The sequence below is a fragment of the Bison bison genome, unplaced genomic scaffold, assembly GCF_000754665.1.
Source record: "Bison bison bison isolate TAMUID 2011002044 unplaced genomic scaffold, Bison_UMD1.0 scf7180017864519, whole genome shotgun sequence".
In the NCBI taxonomy this organism is placed as follows: domain Eukaryota; kingdom Metazoa; phylum Chordata; class Mammalia; order Artiodactyla; family Bovidae; genus Bison; species Bison bison.
In genome coordinates, this window is record NW_011495072.1 from 23021315 (window position 1) to 23043119 (window position 21805).

Here is a 21805-nt window from a genome sequence, read left to right on the forward strand (position 1 = left end):
ATATATATATCTTTCATATATATATATATATATATATAATGATGTCCAGCAATAATTTCTGAGTTTGTTTTTTTAAATATTGTTTAAGGTAAGATTATTTGGAGTGAGGTAGTTTGATCTCTTTCTTACCTTTTGATTTTTTTCTTAATTTTGCCATTACTTATACTTGTTACTGAAAATATAAACTTATTTTTAAAACTTGGCCAATCATTTGATTGACTTGTGTTTTTTTGCCCTTCTTAATAACAAATGATTTTTAAAGAACAAAGAAACAACAGAATTTCCAGTTTTCTCCTTGTAGCCAAATATTAATTACCAGTATATTTAAGTTATATCAAAGATGAAATAATTCTTAATAGTTTACTGAGTAGGCAGTAGCACATGTGATATAGCTTTGTTTTTAGTATAACATCTTTCAGAAGAGGGAGATATATGAAGTGCATTAATATATCCAGATACTAATTTTCTATTTCTGATGTTGGGCAACAAATGCCCTTTAAGTATAGAATTTGTGTTATATTTTTGTTCCAGTAAGAATAATCAGATTTAATCTATATTTCTGGTTACCTTTAAAAGGATTTACAGTTTAGTTGGGTTGTAAAGAAAAACAATCTCAGTGAAAGATGAAATTTGTAATATCCGATTAGAGAAAAATCTTTTAGCATTTTATATAGTATATGAATAGGTGATTCTATCAATATTAATTTTACTTCTCCTTCAATAATTTCTCAAATTAACTTTTTTTTGCTTGCAAGTTATGCAGTATTTATAAATGATAACTTCTAGATTTCTACTTTTGCGTATTTTTCTTAGCTTTAATGATCACTCTAACATTATGATCTTGACTCTACCATATATGTTTCTATATTGGCATAGAAGTTTCTATGTAGAAAGGCATTCTATCTCCTTGAAGACATTATACCATGAATTATGGTAACTTATAAGAGGGGGCTTCCCAGGTGGCGCTACTGGTAAAGAATGTGTATACCAGTGTAGGAGATGCAAGAGAAGTGGATTCGACCTCTGGGTTGGGAGGATCCCCTAGAGTAGGAAGTGGCAACCACTCCAATATTCTGGCCTGGAAAATTTCATGGACTGTGGAGCCTGGTGGGTTACAGTCCATGGGATTGCAAAGAGTTGGACACGACTGAACGACTTTCAATTCACCTGTCGGCTGTGTGATCTTAGGAAAATCACCTATCTTCTCTGAGCATCACTTTTCATTTCATTTTCGGTATATGTGAACTCTAGCACTCTAAATGAAATAACCTTGTATTCGGTTGTTTATTTCTGTGTTTCGTCATATCTAAGAATAAAAAATTATACTTCTGTAAATTTCTTAGAAAATCTATTGCAAATTTCATTATTTTCTGTGGATAAAATGGGCATTTTATTATTCACAATAGATATTCACATTACTTACTTTAAATTGGCAATACAAAATTATGAAGTTGTTGTTATTGTTCATTCACTAGGTTGTGTTGGACTCTTTGCAACCCCATGGACTGTAGCACTCCAGGCTCCTCTGCCTTCCACTGTCTCCTGAAGTTCACTCAAATTCATGCCCTTTGAGTTGGTGATGCTAATGATTTGAATTTTATATAAATTTTTATTTTTGATATTAAAAGATAAATGCTGATCAATTAAGTTTCTAGTAGTAATTCTACTGGAAATTAGATATGGTCTCTGAACTTCAGAAATTATTAAAAGCTAATAGAAGACACTGGAGAAGGCAATGGCACCCCACTCCAGGACTCTTGCCTGGGAAATCCCATGTGCGGAGGAGCCTGGTAGGCTGCAGTCTGTGGGGTCCCTAAGAATCAGACACGACCGAGCGACTTCACTTTTACTTTTCACTTTCATTAATTGGAGAAGGAAATGGCAACCCACTCCAGTGTTCTTGCCTGGAGAATCCCAGGGACGGGGCAGCCTGGTGGGCTGCAGTCTATGGGGTCGCACAGAGTCGGACACGACTGAAGCGACTCAGCAGCAGCAGCAGCAGAAGACACATCAGAAAAATATAGAGTTATCATAAATTTATATTAACAAATACAATGACCAAAAAAGTGTAGTACAAAGAGATGATATTGTGGCATTATGTCTCTAGTTGGAAAATGGTGAACAATGGAGTTTTTTAAAGGAAATGTTATTTGAGCAATGGTATATGGTATGAACAGGATGGATATTGGTATGGATGAAAATTGTATTCCATTTAACCAGAACAATCTACAGGCAAAAGCACTGCTTCTTCATGCATATCTAGTGCTTACCAAAGGGCCTCTCACAGAGTAGCTGCTCATAAATACTTGATGATTGGTGAATTGAGTACATGCACACATGCACACTAAGTTATATTAATTAACTCAGGGAAAATTATACATTCTCAAGTCAATTAAACAGAGATAGGTGGGTACGGTGCAGAAAATTGGAGAACTAGAAATTAGATTTTTGCATTTCTACAATGTACATAAATTATTATGCCTTTACTTGCATGTTTCTCTGCCATTTCTTCTTCATAACTTAGTAGATTGTGGTAGTTTTTCTTTCTGTACTTTTTACTCTTATTTGCTGTCTTTCTTAATTTACTTCCTAACATGAGTTTTCTTTAATAAATGTTAAAATCTTAAACTGTTAGAATTAACATTTTAAGAAACTTCTTAGGAGAAAAAGCCTAGGGGATGGGGTGGGGACTTAAATTTATTAAATCTATCCTGTGCTTCATAATGTACTAGGCATCTTATCTGTATAAAGCATTTTAAAAATATTTAACATAAATATGACTAATTAATAAGGAATTTTGATCTGTATTTTTTAAGTGATAAAACCTGTGCTAAGAGGTAATACATTTTCCTCCAGTCATATGGTTTAAATATGATTCAAATTCAGGAGCGTATGGCTCTGAAGCCTGTGTGTGTGTGTGTGTGTGTGTGTGTGTGTGTGTACTTGAGTATGTGTTTTCTAGTTTACCATCTTAAGGTCAGATAAAAACTTTATTTTCTACAAGAATTTAAAAAAAATTTTTTCCTTAAGTGAGACCAAAATAAATTCATAGTTCTGGTCTACTCTTGTAAAAATCTTATAAAATTTAGTGTATGTGTTACAATGAAGGATTTTCAGAAAAAAAGCAGCCAAATCGATTCTTCCATCCTCATTTGTCTTCACAAGAATGTGAGTAATATGAGGGCAGGAGGTTTCGTGTATTCTGTTCATAAGTTATTCCCACCTCTACTTTACCAAATACTTGAAGATCCATCGATTGTTTATTGAGGGGTGATGACTGGCAGAGATGTCCTTTTCCCTATTCTTTTTGTATGTACTACTAGATATTTTTCTATTCAACTAATGTACATCATTACATTCACCATTATATAGCTCCATCCAGAAATACAAGCAATGTTAATTCACCCTTCTCACACATGCAAACTTACTGAAGTTTAGCCCAAGTATTTTTTAAATGCAACAGATTGGAGTTTATCTTGGAAGGGTGCTTCCATCTGTGAAAACACTCATTGGAAGAAGGAAGAACACTTTAAAATAAATCCACCAGCTGTATTGATAATGGTGTAGTGACATGAAGGCCTGAATATGATAGAACTATTTGTTAAAATAGTTATACCATATGAGAGAATAGCTAGCTTGTGGGTTTCTTGTGTTTCTTGATACTGACTTCAAAAATCATTAAATTGTAGAGGGATGACACTAATGAGGTTTCAAGCTATACTTTTAAAATAAAAAAGAATAAAACTTAAAGTTTTCTTAAAATTAACTCACATAAATGGCACATGGGGTACCTTAAATTCTGCTTTAAAAATCTCAATGAGTAATAGAAAATTCAGCACCAGCAAGATCCTGGGTAAGCTAGTGGACTGGACAGCATTCAAGGCCTATTCTTTTGTGTTGCTATAAAAGCAGCAAATATATCAAGCATCATTTTGTCTCTAGATTTTTGTTAAAGAAGGGTAAAAACTGTCATCCAATATGTATAAAATAAATCTGTGCACAAAAGATCAGATATTTATTTTTTATCCCCCCTAATATAGCCTTCCTTGTACGTTTTTTGTTTTTTTTTTTCTTTCACACAATAGAAGACTAATATACGTGTGACTGATCGCATAACATGAAGAAACTAGTGAAGTGGTTGTGTATTTTCAAGGAGACTGCTGGGGTGTCTTTAAAGTACCCTTCTAAATTTAAATTTTATAGCCTTTGCTATTAGAAAGGTTTAAGAGCTCACAGACTAGGAGTCAGATCTCTTATTTAGAAGGAGGGCTCAAGAAATCTTCCCACTTACTATGAGAGAAATAATTGATATTGATCCTGAAGTTCTTGATGGGAAGAGTTGAGGAAGTATTCTCTTTCTAATACGTTCCTGAATGTCTTTGACTCTAAATAGCAGATCTCTATACACAGAGTTATCTGCCATTTCTTCAAAGTTATTTGTAAGAGGTGAATTGCAAAGATGACTTCTCAATTATTGCTTAATGTTGTTTCAGCCCATTTTCAAAACCATGTTTCTATGTTCTGTGATATATGCCAATACTTTCTTTTTTTAGGTTTAACTGTGTCTTCTTCACATTCCCAGTATTTCCGCTCCCTTTTTGAGAATTTCCACATAATCTATACATAAGTCTTCCCAGCTAGTCCCTTAGTACTGGCACCCTTCTATGAATATTAAAAAACTTCAATTAAATACCAAATTCTTACGCTGGCAGTGAAGGTTCTCCATAATATAGTTCAAGCATATTTTCCAAATATATCTCCTAATCATCATTTCCTGAGTGAATAAACTCTTAGCCAAACTGCCAAGTCATCACACCAAATTTTGATTATTTACTCATTTCAGTCCACAACAACTTGTATGTCCTTCCCTCTCATCTCTTAGTTCTGTCAACTCGAGTCATTTGAATGCCACCAGTTTTAAAACTAAGTCTAAACCTTAGCCTGAAATGACCTCTTATACTGATGGCAAAGCAGTTTGATTTCAGAGAGTGAATATTTGCCTTAAAAAAATTGCCTTGGTGATTTTTTATTTAAGAAATGTTCAATAATACTTATTACTTTTTAAGAATTCTATAGCCTCCTACAGGAATACTCCCAAGCTCATTCTGTGAGGCTACTATCACTCTGATACCAAAACCAAAGATATTACACAAAAAAAGATAGACCAATATCACTGATGAACATAGACACAAAATATCCTCAACAGAATGCTAACAAAAAGAATTCAGCAACATGTTTAAAGGATCATACACCATAATCAAGTAGGATTTATCCCAGAAGTGCAAGAAGTTTTCATTCTACACAAATCAATGTGATACATTGTATTAACAAACTGAAGAATAAAAACCATGATTGCCTAAATCAATGCAGAAAAAGCTTTTGACAAAAGTCAACATCCAATTATAACTTAAACTCTCCAGAAATTGCACATAGAGGGAACTTACCTCAACAAAATAAAAGCCATCTATGATAACACCATAGCAAACAGTATTCTCAATGGTGAAAAACTGAAAGCATTTCCTGTAAGATCAGGAACAAGGGAAGGATTTCCACTCTCACCTCTTTTATTCAACATAGTTTTGGAAGTCCTAGCCATGACAGTCATAGAAGAAAAAGAATTAAAAGAATGCAAAGTAAAAAATAGGTAAAACTGTCACTGTTTGTAAATAATAGAATGATACTATATGTAGAAAACTCTAAATCCTAAAGATGCTACCAGAAAACTACTAAAGCTCATCAATGAATTTAGTAATGTTGCCATACACAAAATTAATATACAGAAATCTCTTGCTTTTCTATACACTAACCACAAAAGATCAGAAAGAAATTAAGGAAATAATACAATTTGCCACTGCAACAAAATGAATATCTAGTAATAAGCCTACCTAAAGAGTCAAAAGACATTAACTCAGAAACTGTAAGATATTGACAAAAAAATCAAGGACTGCACAAACAGGTGGAGAGATATACCATGTTCTTGGATTGGAAGAATCAATATTGTGAAAATGACTCTACTACCCAAAGTAATCTATAGATTCAGTGCAGTCCCTATCAAATTACAAAGGGTATTTCTCACAGAATTAGAGCAAAAAAAAAAAAAAAATTACAATTTGTGTGGAAATACAAAAGACCTCAGGTAGCCAAAACAGTCTTAAGAAAGAAAAACAAAGCTGGAAGAATCAAGCTCCCTGACTTCAGAGTATAAAGTACTGTGTCAGTTGCTCAGTTGTGTCTGACTCTCTGCACTCCATGGACTGTAGTCTGCCAGGCTCCTCCGTGCTTGGGATTTCCAGGCGAGAATACTGGAATGGGTTGCCATTTCCTCAGAGGATCTTGTCTAGCCAGGGATCGAACCTATGCCTCTGTGTTTCTTGCATTGTCAGTCAGATTCTTTACTGCTGCACCACCTGGGAAGTCCATAGACTGAACTACAAAACTACAGTAATCAAGACAGTATGGTACTGGCACAAAAATAGAAATATAGATCGATGGGTCAGGACAGAAAGCCCAAAGAGAAATCCATGTGCCTATGGTCACCTAGGAGGAGACAAGAATATATAATGGAGAAAAGAATTTTTTTTTAATAAGTGGTGCTGGGCAAACTGAATAGCTGCATGTGAAAGAATGAAACTAAAACCCTCTATAATACCATACACAAAAATAAACTCAAAATTGACTAAAAACTTAAATGTAAGGCTGGGCACTATAAAACTCTTAGAGGAAACCATAGGCAGAATGCTCTTTGACATGAATCAAGGCAAGATCTTTTGTAACCTACCTGCTAGAATAATGAAAATAAAAACAAAAATAAACAAATGAGACCTAATATAACTTAAAAGCTTTTGCACAGCAAAGGAAACCATAAATTAAATGAAAATACAGCCCTCAGAATGGGAGCATATATTTGCAAATGAAGCAACTGACAAGGGATTAATCCCCCAAATATACAAACAGCTTATGCAGCTCAATATAAAAAACAAAAACAAATAACCCAATCAAAAAAATGGATGGAATACCTAAATAGACATTCTCCAAAAAGACAGACAGATGGGCAACAGACGACAAAGTCTTCAACATTGCTAATTATTAGAGAAATGCAAAGCAGAACTACAATGATGTATCACCTAACACAGGTCAGAATGACCATCATCAAAAAATATACCAATAACAAATGCTGGAGAGCATGTGGATAAAAGGGAACTGTCTTGCACTTTTGGTGGGAATGTAAATTGGTACAGCCACTATGGAGAACAGTATGGAGGTTTCTTAAAAAAACTAAAAATACAATTACCATATGCCCCAGCAGTCCCCCTCCTGGGTAACTCCTAGATAAAACCATAATTACAAAAGATACATGTACCCCAATGTTCATTACAGCACCATTTGCAATAGCCAGGACATGGAAGCAACCTAGATGTCCATTGATAGATGAACGGATTAAGAAGATGTGGTACCTATATACACTGGAATATTACTGAGCCATAAAGAGGAACACAATTGTGCAATTTGCAGAGGTGTGGATGGACATAGAGACTGGTACAGATTGAAATAAATCAGAATGAAAAAACAAAGATCACATAATATCACATGTATGGAATCTAGAAAAATGATACAGATTAACTTATTAGCAAAGCAGACATAGAAACATAGAAATAGAGAACTGACATATGGATACCACGGAAGGAAAGAGGGGTGGGATTGGAAGATTGAGTTGATATATATATATAATGTTTAAAATAGATAACTAATGAGAACATACTATATAACACAAAAAACCCTACTCAGTACTCTATGGTGACCTAAATGGGAAGGAAATCCCAAAAAGAGAGGATATGTGTATATGTATAACCGATTTACTTTGCTGTACAGCAGAAACTAACACAATATTGTAAGGCAACTGTATTCCAATAAAAATTAATTATAGCATCCTATAATTTTATTTTGGTATAAGGGTTATACTTGAAGCTGTGAGATTGTTGATGAGTTACTGGACAGTTTTATTGTCAATGATAGGCTGTGATAGATCACGTCCTAGTTTGACAGCTGTGGCAAATGGTGAGCCATAAGTGTAATTTAAAATGTTTTGTTTCATTATATTTTATTTGTTATGACATATATATATATTTTTTTTCTTTCCTTCTGTCATTATTTTTTGTGTTTAAAATGAATTTGGGACTCTTAAAACAATCAGCATCCTTGTGGAAAAATCCTTCATTGTTTAATTAGATTATGTTCTTTCTCCATTTTTTCCATCAAATATCCTGACACGTTATCTGCAATTGACATTTTTTGCCATGACACTATTTTTATATTATAAAAACTTCTAATTATGCAATAGGATATTTTACTCATTGAGTCAGTCAATACATATTTGTTAATCAATCATGTCAAATGTTCCTGAGGTGACAAGTAAGATGAGGAAAGAATGCTTAAAATGACTTTGAGATTTTTCTCTAGCAGTGATTTAACTGCTAGTTTAATTGTAGGTGCTGAGTTAGAGGATCAGTGGGTTTAAGTACGAACTAAGGAAGTTTGCTTAGGAATAGAAGATTAATTTTAAGTTACTAACTGTTTGGTATGAACAGTTTTATGTTTGCCATTATTAGGTAAAATTATCCAAAACCATAACTAAGACAATGAAATAAGTCTGTATCTGTTTGCTGCTATGGTAAAGCATTTTGTAAGTAAATACAAGGTGATCTCTAGGTATTATTTAATTTTTAGGAAAATAAATATGAACATATTAATTAAAATATTAAACTGTAAATTTACATCTTTTCTTTTAGATTTGTGTACAGTAGAGATGCAATTTATCCTTTTTTAGTAGAAAAAAAATTCCAAAAATTTTATTTTATTCCCTTCCAGGATACTGATGGCTCGATTGATAAAGAATCTGCCTGCAATGCAGGAGACATCCTGCAATCTAGGAGACCCAGGTTCGATCCCTGGGTCAGGGAAATCCCCTGGAGAAGGAAAAGGCAACCCCCTCCAGTATTCTTGCATTGGAAATTCCTTGGACAGAGGAGCCTGGCAGGCTACAGTCCATGGAGTTGCAAGAGTAGGAAATGACTTAGAGACTAAACCACAGGATATTGTCCAGTTTTGCATCTAATTTAGCAATCTTATTCAAATATCCCTTTGCTAAAAGTTTTTAATTTTTACAAGATTATTTTTATTGCCTTCCACAGTACCTATATAATTTCCAGTCCTATATGTATACTTTTTAAAAATATAACAGCTTTTTTGAGATATAACTCATTTTCCATACAATTTGCCAATATACAGGGCATAGTTCAGTGGTGGCAAATATATTTGCAGTTACACTCATTACCGCAATCAAATTGAGCATATTTTTATCATCCCAAAATCAAATCATATACCTATTAGCAGCTGTTTTCCATTTCTTCTCTGAGCCCCAGTCATAGACCATTATCAATCTGTCTTCTGTCTCTTTATTTTTGCCTATCCTAGATATTTTCTATAAACAAAAACACAGAATATGTAGCCTTTTGTGAGTAACTTCTTTCACTTAGCATAGTATTTTTAAGGTTCAGCCATGTTGTAGGGTTTATCATTACTTCAGTACTTTTTATTGCCAAATAACATAGTAACATAGATTATATGGATATATGTTTTTTAGCCTTACATCAGTTGATGGATAATGGAGTTGTTTTTTTTGTTTGTTTGTTTTAGCCTTAGAAATAACACTGCTATGAGCATTAGTGTACAAAGTTTTGCATAGATAAATTTTGTAAATGTTCTTGAGTGCACACCAAAGAGGGAAATTCCTGAATCTCATGGTAACTTCACTCTTAAAACTGAAGAGCTGCCAAACTAATTTTCAAAGCAGCTATATCATTTTCCAATCCCATCAGTAGTAGATGAGGGTTCCAATTTCTTCACATCCTTGCCAACAGCTTTTACTGTATGTCTTCTTGATTATAGCCATCCAAGTATGTGAGAAATATGTCTTTGTCATTTTGACTTGCATTTCTCTGTTAATATTGAGCATCATTTCTTATGTTTGTTGATCATTTGTATATTTTTGAAAGACTATTTATACTAATATTTTGCTCACTTTAATTGGGTATTTATTTTTTATTAGTTTTTAAATTTGTTTTTGTTAGTGAGTTGTAGATATTCTTTATATATTCAAGTTGGAGATTTCTTAACCGGTTTCCTCCTGGGTTGTCTTTTAACTTTTCTGATGGTATTCTTTTAATTGTGATGAAATCCAGTTTATCTTTTTTTGCTGTTGCTTGTGTTTTGTTGTCTTATATAGAAACCATTGCATAACCTAGTCATGAAGATTTACTCCTATGTTGTCTTCTAAGAGTTTTATAGGTTTAGCTCTAAAATTTAGATCTATTATCTATTTTTCAGTTCAGTTCAGTTGTGTCTGACTCTTTGTGACCCTATTGACTGCAGCACACCAGGCTTCTCTATCCATCACCAATTCCTGGAGGCTGCTCAAACTCATGTCCATTGAGTCAGTGATGCCATCCAACCATCTCATCTTCTGTCATCCCCTTCTCCTCTTGCCTCAATCTTTCCCAGCATCAGGGTCTTTTCCAATGAGTCAGTTCCCATCAGGTGGCCAAAGTATTGGTGTTTTAGTTTCACAATCAGTCCTTCCAATGAATTCAGGACTGATTTCCTTTAGGATTGACTGGTTTGATCTATTTTTAATTAACTTTTATGTATGGTATGAGGTGGAGATTCAGCTTCATTCCTTTGTATGTGAAATTTGGCTATTACTGCATCACTTGTTGAAGAGAATGTTCTTTACCTCTGGAATTCTTGGAATCCTTTTAAAAATCAATTGAACATAAATACAAAGGTCTTACTGGATTCTCAATTCATTCCATTGAGGTATATTTTTATCATTTTTCCATTACCACTTTATCTTGATTACCATAGCTGTGTGGTAAGTTATGAAATCAGAAAAGTGTGATTCTTCCAAATCTGTTCTTATTTTTCAAGGTTCTTTTGGCTATTCTGATTCCCTTGGATATTCATATGAATTTTAGGGTCAGCATGACCATTTTAGCAAAGTACAAGTCAGCTAGGGTGTTTAGAGGGATTGCTTTGAGTGTATTACTATCCTGACAAGAAACTTTCCAATTATTATCATGGATCTATTTTCCATTTTTAAGTCTTATTTTTTTTCATCAGTGTTTTGTTGTCTACAGAATATATGTTTTACACTTTTTTAGTTAATATAATTCTAAGTATTTTTGATGCTCTTCTAAATATAAACATTTTCTTGATTTTATTTTTGGTTTGTTCATTGCTAATACATAGAAATACCAATTATTTTTTATGTATTTGTGTTATATATTTATGGTTGCTGTGTTTCTTGTGTGTGTGTTGAAGGTGTTAGTTGCTGAGTTGTGTCCAACTCTTTGCAACCCCATGGACTGTAGCCCGCCGAACTCCTCTGTTCATGGAATTCTCCAGGCAAGAATACTGGACTGGGTTGCTGTTCCTTTCTCCAGGGGATCTTCCTGACCCAGGGATCAAACCCAGGTCTCCCTACTCTAGGCAGCCTTTTACCATCTGGGGCACCAAGGAAGCTTGTTAGTATTCTCCAGACAAGCAGAATATATCACATATAGATAAATAGATATACATATAAAATCAGTGTATATATCATTAATGTCCCAGCTCAACCACAAGAGACAAGTTTATCCTTTCTGCACCATTTTTATGCTATTTAGGTCCTCAATGGATTGTATGTTACCTACCCACATTGGGGAGAGCAATCTACTTATCTGAATCCACCAATTCAAACTAATTTCATATAGAAACACCTTCATATCCACACCTCAAAGTAATGCTCAATCTAAGCATCCCAAGGCACCAATTGATTCATAAAATTAAAGATAACAGTGCTAATAATTTTAAATTAAATTTATTATGATTTTCTATGTGAAAGATTATTTTATCATTTGTTGTTGTTGATTCGCTCAGTCATGTCTGACTCTTTGTGACTGTATGGACTACGGCATGCCAGGCTTTGCTGTCCTTCACCATCTCCCAGAGCCTGCTCAAACTCGTGTCCATTGAGTCAGTGACGCCACCCAACCATCTCATCCTCTGTCGTCCTCTTGTCCTCCTGCCTTCAATCTTTCCCAGCATCAGGGTCTTTTCCAATGAGTCGGTTCTTTGCATTGCATTAGGTGGTGAAAATATTGAAGCTTCAGCTTCAGCATCAATCCTTCTAATGAATATTTAGGATTGATTTCTGTTAGGATTGACTGGTTTGATCTCCTTGCAGTCCAAGGGACTCTCAGGAGTCTTCTCCAACATCACAGTTCAAAATCATCAATTCTTCAGTGTTCAACCTTCTTTATGGTCCAACCTCACATCCATATATGGCTACTGGGAAAACCATAGCTTTGGCTAGACAGACCTTTGTTGGCAAAGTAATGTCTCTGCTTCTTAATACATTGTCTAGGTCAGTCATAGCTTTTCTTCCAAGGAGCAAGTGTGTTTTAATTTCATGGCTGCAGTCACCATCTGCAGTGATTTTAGATCCCAAGAAAATAAAGTCTGTCATTGTTTCCATTGTTTCCCCATCTAATTGCCATGAAGTGATGGGACTAGGTGCCATAATCTTTGTTTTTTGAATGTTGAGTTTTAAGGCAGCTTTTTCACTCTCCTCTTTCACTTTCATCAAGAGGCTCTTTAGTTCCTCTTCACTTTTTGCCATAAGGGTGATGTCATCTGTATATCTGAGGTTATTGATATTTCTTCCAGCAATCTTGATCCCAACTTATGCTTCATCCAGCCTGGCATTTTGCATTTTGCATTCATCATAATTGGAAATAATTTTACTTCTTCCTTTGCAATCTGAATAGCACTTAACTTCTCTTCCTTGTCAAATTATCTGGTAGATTTTCTGTACTGTGCTAATTAGAAACACATCCTTTGTTCGTGATCTTTGGGAGGAAGCATTCAGTTTTCAGCATAAAATAAGATGTTAGCTGTTGGATTTACATAGAGGTCCTTTATCAGAGAATAAGTTGATTTGTGTTTGTGGTTTGTTGTAAGTTTTTACCATAAGTTTTGTTGGAGTTTGTCAAATGCTTTGCTGCATCTTTTGAGATGATTGTGTGATTTCTATTCTTTATTCTATTGATACAGTGTATTTGGCATAATAAACCAATCTTGCATTTCTGGGTTAAATTAGATATGTGTACTTTGGAGGTATTTATTAAGAATTGATGTACATATTTGAATATTTTATAGAATTCATCATTTAAACCAAATCATCTTCAAATGCTTTTTTAATCAACTTTGCTATTTAATGATTTTTTATTTATTAATATATGATATAATATCTTTGGCTTATTTTTTGTATATGCTCTTTCTATAAGTTTAAGAGGGTCCAATGTTAATTTTTGAAAATTAGACTTTGTCAGTTAAGTGCTTTATTATTGGTCCTTATTAGTGATACTAACATACCATCACAAAGATATTGGTAAATGTGACCAAATTTAGAGAAAGAAGCCGATCTTAATCTTTTGAATTAAGAGTAAAAGACATGCCTCATAGTTTTAAAATGGACTGATGAAAGATCAAAACTAAAGAAACTATATAAACAAAAATCATCTGATGAAGTATAAAGAATAATCTAATGGGCTTTCTGTCTACCTTCCTAATTATAATGAAAAGAGCTTTGTGTTTCTTTTACAGTGTGGTATGTGCTATAACTGAATAATAATATCATAACTAAATTTTATAATCTATTGAGTAATGAACAGTAGACTTTCATATGAAATTATACCTTAGTACTTAAGAGTATACAGCCACAATATGGCTTTGGATTCTGACTCTGCCACGTATATACTATATGATCCCTTGGCAAATTATTTACCCTTTATATTTCACTTTCCTTATTTATAACTTGAATCTCATAACACATTTCTACTAGCTATTCAGAAAATGTGTATTGAAGAGTCATTTACATATGTTAGATGTGACTGTTGGTTGCTAAGTAGACACTGAATAAGAGAAATATTGTTAATCCACCATGGATGCTGTTAAAACCATGCATTTAGATCTATTTTTAAATGTTTCATTCAGTTATTCAATATAAGTTTGATTATTTTTTAAATAATTATAATATTATGATTGTATTTTTATTGTTTCATGTATTTTGTGTATCTTTTTGCCTGAATTTTTATTAAAATTAAATTAAAGGTTTTATCTGCTAGCATTATTTTCTGTATCACCTGTGGGTCTGCTTCATTAATTTACTTTTTATCTAGTTATCAAAGATTTAATTCTATTTTTTTCTCATGCCTAGAAATTTTTTCTTGAGTGCTAGATATATTAAATAAGATGATTGATGTTAAAAACTTAGATAAAGACCTGGTAAAGTGTCAGAAATGTAGTACAGAGTCAATAAATAGTAAAGATTAATGCTGTTCTTTATTATCCTCAATATTTTATCTAGGAATTTGTATTTATGATTGAAATTAGTCGTGGAAATAATGTATGTTTTCAAAGACTTTCAAATGTACTTTAAGTAAAAGCTGAAAAAAATAAATGCATCTGTTTCATATTGTTAAGTACATTCTTCCTTATCTTCTTTTAAAATGTATTTTAGAGTGTTTTTATATGGGAAAATGGACAAAGAATTTTATTCCAGTTTCACCTATTAACATATAACATTGTATAGCATATTTGTTACAACTAATGAAACTTTATTAATGTGTTGTTGGTGGTGGTTTAGTCGCTAAGTCATGTCCTACTCTTGTGATCCCATGGTCTGTAGCCTGCCAAGCTCCGCTGTCCATAGCATTTTTCAGGCAAGAATATTGGAGTGGGTTGACATTTCCTTCTCTAGGGGATCTTCCCAACCCAGGAGTCGAACCCAGGTCTCCTGCATTGCAGGCAGATTCTTGACCGACTGAGCTATGAGGGAAGCCCAATATGTTATTATTATTAACTAAAGTTTATATTTTCTTCAGATTTCCTTCGTTTTTAGTTCATGTCCTTTTTCTGATCCAGGATCCTCTCTAAAATAACAGATTGCATTTAGATGTCACATCTCCTTGGGGATCTTTTGACTGTTACAGTTTCTCAAAATAATCCTTATTTTTGACAAAATACTTAACAGCTTTGAAGAATACTAGTCAGATTCAATTTTAAATTTTCATGAAAGGAAAACATATTTCTGAAATGTTCAACGTATTTTCATTATTCAGTAAAAAATGATGTATTTGTATAATTTATGAACAAGTAGGATTCCAAAAATTCTTAATGAAACGCAAAAGATTCTAAACTAGTCTATAATAGTCAAATGTGTGGAAGGGAGTGATGAGGAATGAACTTAACAGTCTAGTCTTGTATAATGAGTTTCATCTGCATATTTGGTTAATAGGTTGTTACTGAAGGATGATACTCAACACAAGAGTGTTAAAATACATAGTATCCATGGACAAACCAGATGAATTGAATGGGAAGAGAGCCCTGGCCACCCTTAATATTGTTACATCATGGAGTATATCCTGAATTACCTGAGCATAATTTTTTTTTCTTTAGTTTTAAGGTTTAGGTTTTAAGCCTGTTCAAGCAATCTACTTAACTAACTTTTGTTAAAACTGAAAAGAAATATTTGTAGCAGGATAGAATTAGATGGTTTATTTTAAATTTCAATTTACCAAATCTCATTATTCATTATTAATATATATGTATTGGACGTGTATATTTTGCTATGCTAACTTGATGGATTCTGATGCTAAAGACTATTATAACCTCTGCATCTTATACACTGATCTAATAGAAAAAAGCCATCATAATTTGAATGTTAAGAGGTACATTGTTAGATAAGAACATTTTATTTTGCAGAACTATTATGGAGCTGCTAAGATGATATTTTCTGACAACCCACTTGGTCTGACCTGTGGAATGGTATGCCCCACCTCTGATCTTTGTGTAGGTGGGTGTAATTTGTATGCCACTGAAGAGGGACCAATTAATATTGGTGGATTGCAGCAATATGCTACTGAGGTATGTAAGATGTACAATTGTTTTTTCTATCCCTGAAGCACAAAAATCTTAAAATAACTTTAATCCTGAAGCTTTGTTGATATCCAACATTTTTAGTGTGATATACAGCTACAGTTTAAGTATTTTGTGTCATAAACGATGTTTTTATTCAATGACTTGGCTTCAAAAATGAAATTTCTAAAACCATATGTCAAATTAATTGTAATCCCAGAAGGTTATTAAAATACTTTCACTGAAAGTTATATAAATTGGAGTATCTGAAAATAGAATTTATTCATTAACTTTACGTTGGAGTGTGGCTAGGGGGTCCCATTATGGGAAAATAAAAAACAAACTATCTTAACTAGTTCTTTTTCCTGAAACCGTCTTTAATCTTCACAGCTTGAAAGAATACATCAGCATTCTTCTATAATATTTTTTGAGTAATAGAGGTTATAGAATTATCAAAAACCCTCAAACTGAATAATATTTTTTAACATTAGATTTTGTGAACCTGTGGATTGAAAGCAGATGTGTTTTTTGGATGCAAATTTATAATGAAATAATATGAAAACATTTTGTCCCTATTTTATAAGTTTTGGCCATGTCTTTCGTTTTTAATGAATCCTTTTTAATGACTTTGAAGCTCTGGGACATCTTATTCTCTCTGGGGCCTCCTTTTTGGAGTCAACTACCAGATCCATTCCTGTGTATCATTTAAATGATCAGCTTATATGGAGGTTACAGTAGAATTTTGTAATCCTTGGGGTCTGTTTGGCTAGAAGACCAAATTAAATAACCTGTCAGCACTAGTTTTTAATTAATGACTTCTCTGTCTGATGTTGTCAACTCAAACACAACGTATTCTTTCTTTTTAGGACCCTTCTCATAATATCCCTCAAGCTTAAATCTTACTTTGCTTTTAGTAATAAATCAGGTTTTTATTCCCTTCCTGCTTTCTGACAGGTTAATTCTAAGGAAGGGCTCCTGGGAGTGAGAAAATAGAAACAATTTGAGGTTGTGAGTTGTTGCAATAAATTCTTGTATTTAATTTCTTCTCCTACCAAATTCAAAATTGCATTGGTTTACCTGACCAGTGCAAGGTATGATCTTTACAACCTGAGACAATCCCTAGTTGATGGAGAAGATTCACTTGAATTCTTCCACATTTTTCTTTGGGGACTCATTGTCTCTTCATTAAAACGGGGCAGGCTTGCAAGGATGTAGTAAGTAAAAGGTCACACAGTATCTATATAAACTAACACTGCATTTCAAAGCAAAATCAGTTAAAATAATGTTATTTGTCTGTGGTTTGGACTAGAGAGGGAGGGAGGGAAGAAGGAGAGGGGAGAAGGGGAAAAGAGAGAAAGGAAAACAGTGAAGGGGGGTGGGGAGAGTGGGGAGAAAGGGAAACATCATTCCTCTGAGAACTCTGTTTTAATGAGGTTGTACCACTGCTTTCCAAAGCAAAGTCTATTTATTTCAGACATAGCATAGATTAGGATGGCATTAGATGCATTTTAAGAGACTCATGGAATTTAGGTAGCAATGTATCTTCTTATTACATTCCATTTATGCTTCTTATTACTGTGGCTTCAAATATATCTATCAAATTATAAATAAAAATATCCCAGTGGAACTACATAGGAAGGCTTTCATTTTTTTTTTTAAGTTGACTACTTAAGGCAATTTATTTTAGAGAGTTCTGTCAAAGGGTTGTTTACTTAAATTTACCCAACAGTCAAAGTTGTTGTGAAGGTAAGCAGTACTGGATTCACAGATATAGGAAACAGACTTGTGCTTACCAAAAGGGAGAGGGAATGGGAGTAACACACTGGGGATATGGGATTAGCAGATACAAACTGCTATGTATAAAATAGAGAAGCAACCAGGATATACTAGATAGCACAGGGAATTATTATCTTATAATAACCTAAAGGGAGTATAATCTGCAAAAATACTGAATCACTATGGTGTATCCTGAAACTAGGGCTTCCTAGATGACGCAGTGGTAAAGAATCTGCCTGCCAGTGCAGGAGACGGAAGAGATGCTCGTTTGATCCCTGGGTCAGGAAGATCCCCTGGAGTAGGAAATGGCAACCCCGTCCAGAATTCTTGTCTGGGAAATCCCATGGACAGAGGAGCCTGGAGGGCTACAGTCAGTGGGTTCCAAAAGAGCTGGACATGACTGAGCCGGTACACACACACATAACCTGAAACTAACACTAAATCAACTCAATGAAAATAATAAGCATAATGCAATGAATTAATTGACTGCCGCTGTAAAGAAAGAGTACAACTTTTAAAATAATTCTAAAATAAAAATATTAAATAATGTTATAAATAATATATGCAAATACCATTACTCTTCCAAACTACTAAACTATTGATAGGAGTACTTAAGTAAAAGCTGAACATGATATATAAATAATTTGATGTTTGTTTGATAAAATAATGATTGATTTTTGACTTTTAAAGAATTATAAATCTATTTTTCAACCAAATTAAGCAAAGGTTAGGAGAGCAGAGTAAAATAGTATGGTATTTTTCAAAAATGTTTTTCCTATAATTTATAGGTGTATATATTTCTGTAATATATATGTGATTTTTGAAATATCAACTCCATAGTCTACCTGTATTATTTAAATCCATACTTAGATTAACCTTTCCATTTAAACATGGGCATATGATTTAGAACATGTAATAGAAATGTATGTAGTATGTAGTAGAAAAGGAATAAATCACATAGAGGATAGCATGAGGAGGATCAGGAGACCAGCTACTTTAACTACTTTTGTTTTGTCCTGTATTGTCAATCCTGTGCTGTCCCCACATCTGCAGTGACTTTGCTTCATACACTTTTGCACATGTGAGACAGAAAGACTACAGAATGATTCTAGATCTCTCTAGGCGGCAGTTTTTTCTTAGTTCAGTTAAGTATAACAATAGTGCTTCAAATAAATAATTTGGAAATAATAGCTTGCTGTGGATTTTCTTATCAATTTCATCAGTGTCTTAAATTTCTCTATATAGATTTAATACTTGAAATTTTTATGTTGACATGTCTTTGATCATTTAGTTGACTTATTAAGAAATCATATATTTATTACATTTAAATAACCAACTACACTCTCATTGCCTCTCAAATTTAACTAATGAATTGCTGCAAAAGGATAATGAAGAATGCATCTTTCTACTAATTTCCCAAAGTTTGAAAAATAACTATAAATAGAGAATTAACTGCATGTCAAATCACTTCCTTTCCACTGATATTAAAGAGTTTTAGGAACAATTTAGAAAAATTAAAATTCCAAGGTTCTAAAGGCTGGATGGCATCACTGACTCGATGGACATGAGTCTGAGTGAACTCCGGGAGTTGGTGATGGACAGGGAGGCCTGGCGCGCTGCGATTCATGGGGTCGCAAAGAGACGGACACGACTGAGTGACTGAACTGAACTGAACTGAAAGTTTGACTCTAAATCTTAAAATGAATGAGGCTCAGAGGATTAGTACTTAAGGTTGCTGCCTCAATTATGAATTTTTAGGAATACATTAGATTATGAAACTGGTATCAGAAAACAGTACTTGTTTTTCACAGTAAATGTTCTATGGGATTATATTAATACCCATTAAACATACTGTTTTGCATGGCATATACTCCTTGCACTGTACTTTGAATTTCCTTTTTATACTTTTAGTTAAGAACAGAACTGAATTATTCTTTAGATTTTTCTTTAACTGTATTTTTCAGGTCTTTTATATCAGCTCTCATTTGAAATACCCTATTTTTGTCCCATCATCATATGCTATTTATATACTATCATTTGCTATTTTTACTTATTTCCATAATTTATTGAATAGGCATACTTCAAATCAAATTGACTAGTGCTTATAACATAATAAAAAATACACTGATATAGTTCAAACAATCAGGTATTATGAGGCTGCATTAAATAAACTAGTAAAATTATTTGAATGACATCAACATGTTTTGTTAAATGCTGCAGTCAATAATTTAAAGAATTGTGAGTGAAGAAGGAACATGATTACTTGAGTTAGTGATTATTTTAATAAGACAAATAATCCTACGGTATCTTCAACTTGAACATGGAGTTGCTAGAAGCTTTAAACTTTTGATGTCCACAGTTATATTGGTGGAGGATATAGAGACACATGTACACTAAAAAATAATAGAATGTTATGTCTTTTTTCAAATAATATATTTTTGTGATGCATCTTCCCATCTATCAAATAGATAAGTATAGAAGAAGAAAAAATTAGGTGTAGTCCTCATATTAAAATCAATTACTGCAAAAAAGTGCATAAACTGAAATGTGAGATTAGGTATACTCTATGCTGCAAAGAGCAATATTGCATAGGAACCTGGAATGTCAGGTCCATGAGTCAAGGCAAATTGGAAGTGGTCAAACAGGAGGCAAGAGTGAACGTTGATATTCTAGGAATCAGTGAACTAAAATGGACTGGAATGGGTAAATTTAACTCAGATAACCATTATATCTACTACTGTGGGCAGGAATCCCTTAGAATAAATGGAGTAGCCATCATGGTCAACAAAAGAGTCTGAAATGCAGTACTTGGATGCAGTCTCAAAAAATGACAGAATGATCTCTGTTCGTTTCCAAGGCAAACCATTCACTATCACAGTAATCCAAGTCTGTGCCCCAACCAGTAACACTGAAGAAGCGGAAGCTGAATGGTTCTATGAAGACCTACAAGACCTTTTAGAATTAATACCCAAAAAAGATGTCCTTTTCATTATAGGGGACTGGAATGCAAAAGTAGGAAGTCAAGAAACACCTGGAGTAAAAGGCAAATTTGGCCTTGGAATACCGACTGAAGCAGGGCAAAGACTAATAGAGTTTTGCCAAGAGAACGCACTGGTCATAGCAAAAACCCTCTTCCAACAACACAAGAGAAGACTCTACACATGGACATCACCAGATGGTCAACACCGAAATCAGATTGATTATATTCTTTGCAGCCAAAGATGGAGAAGCTCTATGCAGTCAGCAAAAACAAGACCGGTAGCTGACTGCGGCTCAGATCATGAGTTCCTTATTGCCAAATTCAGATTTAAATTGAAAAAAGTAAGGAAAACTACTAGACCATTCAGGTATGACCTAAATCAAACCCCTTATGATTATACAGTGGAAGTGAGAAATAGATTTAAGGGACTAGTTCTGATAGATAGAGTGCCTGATGAATTATGGATGGAGGTTCATGACATTATACAGGAGACAGGGATCAAGACCATCCCCATGGAAAAGAAATGCAAAAAAGCAAAATGGCTGTCTGAGTAGGCCTTACAATAGCTTTGAAAAGAAGAGAAGCAAAAAGCAAAGTAGAAAAGGAAAGATATAAGCATCTGAATGCAGAGTTCCAAAGAATAGCAAGAAGAGATAAGAAAGCCTTCCTCAGTAATCAATGCAAAGAAATAGAGGAATACCACAGAATGGGAAAGACTAGAGATCTCTTCAAGAATTAGAGATACCAAGGGAACATTTCATGCAAAGATGGGCTCAATAAAGGACAGAAATGGTATGGACCCAACAGAAGCAGAAGATATTAAGAAGAGGTGGTAAGAATACACAGAAAAACTGTACAAAAAAGATCTTCATGACCAAGATAATCACGATGGTATAATCACTAAACCAAAGGGCCAGATATCCTGGAATGTGAAGTCAAGTGGGCCTTGGAAAGCATCACTACAAACAAAGCTAGTGGAGGTGATGGAATTCCAGTTGAGCTATTTCAAATCCTGAAAGATGATGCTGTGAAAGT

At 33.7% G+C, this 21805-nt stretch overlaps 1 protein-coding gene across 1 annotated transcript in view; it reads left to right on the plus strand.

Moving 5' to 3' along the window:
* Positions 1-21805, plus strand: part of LOC104981744 (dihydropyrimidine dehydrogenase [NADP(+)]-like) — a 403416-nt gene that overhangs the window by 222207 nt on the left and 159404 nt on the right. Inside the window, exon 5 of the mRNA XM_010831007.1 lies at positions 15862-16023. Within this exon, the coding sequence (XP_010829309.1) occupies positions 15862-16023 (162 nt within the window). The remainder of the gene's footprint in view (positions 1-15861; positions 16024-21805) is intronic.